We start from the raw sequence: 3,382 nt of genomic DNA, 5'->3' as shown, positions 1-3,382 counted from the left end.
TCTTGGAAACATCCTTTGTGGATGAGGTGTGCCTACTGCACTCCCATTGTAGTGACACATAAATTAACTAGAATTTTGAAACTGAAGAATTGTGTACCTTTTAAAGGAATTTTTGAACAGACTCAAGATCAAAAAGGGTGAATTATAATAAATAAATGGAAGATCACAGAGTGATCACACCTCTTACATCCTACTCTCTGCCAGGTAATTTCTTTCCCCTAAATCTCAGCAAAAGCGTACTCAAACAGAATCTGATTTCCCTTGATATTTATGCAAATAACAGAAAGAAATTCCCCACAGGGACAGACCTGTACCTAAAATCTGTGGAACCAGAGCAAGAGTGCAATAAAGGCTCACATGTTGCATTTCCAGTTATTTAAAAGTCACTGATGGAACTAAAAGACTCAAGTTCTATCGCTTTCTCTGACAAATACACCTTCCAAGCCACCTAGAAGGCGAGGATCAGATGAGAATGTCTGGATTCCTGAGACTTCCTCTGGGGGACATGGCAGTCCTTGATGAGTCAGTCTCAGCCAAGGCCTTTGCTCCTCTTCTCCCCCTCCCAAGCTCCACTTTGCACTCTCAGAAGTTCTGTACATCTGCAGATACCTCAGCTGACATGTCCAGACTCTGCCCACTCTCCCACCCGCAAGAGCAAACATCCTCAGGCCAAAGAATGATGCAAGCCAGCAGGGCAGTCTGTCCGTGAAAGAACAAACCTGAGGAATGATAGCCCGGGTCCCAGGAGCAAGCTTCCATTATTTGAGCAGAGAATTCTGGGACCTGAGTTCCTAGAATGGTCAAGAAGTGGGAAGTGGGGAAGACACTCCTAGCCAGAGAGCCATGCAGGGAAGGCTAGAGTGGGAACTGACTAAAGAATGAAGTACAAGACGAGGTTCAGTTGGCCCAGGTTTAGGAGGCAGCATTGCAGGGACATCACGCTGGATGTAAGCTATTATTTAATGTAGTGTTTGATACCAAGATCCGTTTTTGTCTTGCTCCCTGCAGTGGCTAAGGAAATCATCCTCTATAGAGCTAACCTTTTACAGATTCTCTCTTGATCTAGCTATCTAGTTTTTATTGTGAGTATAAGTTTTTCTGTATTTTTTATCCAGCATTCAAAAAATCAAAATTCCAGAATATTCATTTTTAATAACACATTCTATTTCTGGCATAAAAATTTTCTCTACTTTCCACCTTTCTGATTGTCATGGAAAAGACAGAAATATTGAGGTAATTAGAAAGAAGTTAAAGTTACATTTTTCTAACTCTGGCAAATTTCTGATTGTGAGTTGGTAACATCTATTAATAGATCTATTAATATCTATCAGCCCAACTTCAAGAATATTACTGCTTTTATTCTGTTACAGTAGAGGGCACTTGTACATAAAAAAGTTATACAAATACAGAAAAGGTAGGATTTTATTTCCAAAATTGGGTATTTAAACAACAACAAATTCAACAGGTTTCAAAAGACACACAATTTATATTTCGTGGCAAATTAAATATTTAGCTTAAAGCTTACACACTGCTTACTTTTGGAACTATATTTTCTAAAGGCATACAATCTGTATTTCATGTGACCTTTAAAATAAATGGCCACACACACAAGAAAGATACTGGCTTAAAGCATTCCATAGCACCTTGTTACCTCCTGAGGGAATACACTTTCAGATTCATCTCTTTAACAAACAGCTACCGAGTGCCTGTAATTTGCCTAGCATGAGGCTACCTAAGTGACAGAGATAGAGAAATGACAGATTCCATGCTTCTTCTAGTCTAGGAGGCACTCCTAGACATCTGTTTTCTACACAAGAAGCATAAATTATTACTTAACCTTTCTGAGAAAGCAAGGAATCATTTCCATAGTTGCTAGACATTAAGAAAAGAGGAAGTTCCTCTTCTATTAAGGATGCCAGCCATATCTGACAATCCACCAAAGAATTTTGCAAATAGACTATTTGTAATATGAGAAAGGTGGAAAAACAAGGAATTTAAAAAACAGTACTACAAAACTAATGTGTGTTAGCTTAGGTCCCAAAGAGAAACATCAGCAAAATGGACTTTGTTTTTGGATTTCACGGCATTAAAATAATAAATTGTACTGATCTTGTTATAAAGCAATTTCACATTTTTAGGACTTTATATCCAGGACGAGTGTCAGGTAAGCTAATGGATACTACCAGTTCATGTAGAAAATAATGAAACATAGCTCTATATTTCTTCTTTTATCTTGAAATTATGAGTTAGCTGGTTTTACAGTTAGTCTGCTGTGCTGCTCTGGAAAGGTATAGGAAAATGATCCAGAAAAGTACAGGAGAAAAATGATGGTCTCTACATGACAAACTACCTACAGCTGTAAAAGGAGATGATGGTACATTACCCAACTTTAGGATAATGCTGGACAGCAAACATTCTTGCATCTTACACATTGGATAAAGATCAAACCACTTCTTTTTTTTTTTTTTTAATGTCCATACATCTTAATTTAATATTCTAGGGCTAGAGTAACAAAAATTGATAAATAAACCTAAATAAATAGTTAATTCTTAAAACTTGAACAAACATTGATCCCTTTCGCCTTTCCCAATTTCTTTCTTTTGTTTCTCTTCCTCAATGTGCCATATTATACCTAGATGTTTAAAATAGTTATTATTTATTTCACATGTATGTCCCCTGTTCTTAATTGAAAAGGAGATATAATGTTTAGAGTTATTATATTCTAGACTTGGACTAGAGTTTATAAGTAATCTAATTTCTTATTTCATAAATGAATAAATAGACCCCGGAGAACTTAAAACTTTTCTTAAAAATCATCAGTGAGTTTGATTTTTAACTGATGTGTCTCATTGTATTTGCTTCTTTCCTATGGAAAGGAAGGTGTCCTGCCCCTGACTTAAGCAGGATGAATGAAAATTTATAGCATGAAATTACTCAATTAATGAACTTTCAAAATGAGTAGGTATACTGTATCTTAAATTTATTTTTCATTGTGTCCTTACCTTTTTCTTCTTCACTGATGACTTGGTGCAAATTAGTGAGATTTCTAGTTTTAGACAGCAGCTCCTGGTATGTCCCCACTTGAGCTATTCTGCCACTTTCCATTACAACAATAAGATCCATTTGTGGCAGAAGTGTGAGATTGTGTGTCACTAAAATACGAGTCTGAAAAACAAAGTGTTTTATCTCAGAGGTTACAAAAAATCGCATTTTCAAAAAAGCTGCAGTAACTTTTTTTCCTTTACTATTTTAGAGTATGATTTTTGGTAGGTGCCAGTTTAAGGCAGCATCCATATATCTTACAAGGAATAATGACATGCTGCTAGGTGAGAAAATAGTTTGTAAATGTGATTTTTAACACTTCTGTTCAGGTATTTTTTCA

The 3,382-nt window shown here is 36.0% G+C and overlaps 1 protein-coding gene across 1 annotated transcript in view; it reads right to left on the bottom strand.

The window, feature by feature from the left end:
* LOC105555157 (canalicular multispecific organic anion transporter 1-like) overlaps positions 1–3,382 on the bottom strand; it is a 103,354-nt gene that overhangs the window by 44,231 nt on the left and 55,741 nt on the right. The window contains exon 14 of the mRNA XM_012001960.1: positions 3,003–3,165. Coding sequence (XP_011857350.1) covers positions 3,003–3,165 — 163 coding nt within the window. The remainder of the gene's footprint in view (positions 1–3,002; positions 3,166–3,382) is intronic.

Source organism: Mandrillus leucophaeus, unplaced genomic scaffold, assembly GCF_000951045.1.
Source record: "Mandrillus leucophaeus isolate KB7577 unplaced genomic scaffold, Mleu.le_1.0 Scaffold671, whole genome shotgun sequence".
Taxonomy (NCBI): domain Eukaryota; kingdom Metazoa; phylum Chordata; class Mammalia; order Primates; family Cercopithecidae; genus Mandrillus; species Mandrillus leucophaeus.
This window is presented reverse-complemented; position numbering and strand designations above follow the sequence as displayed.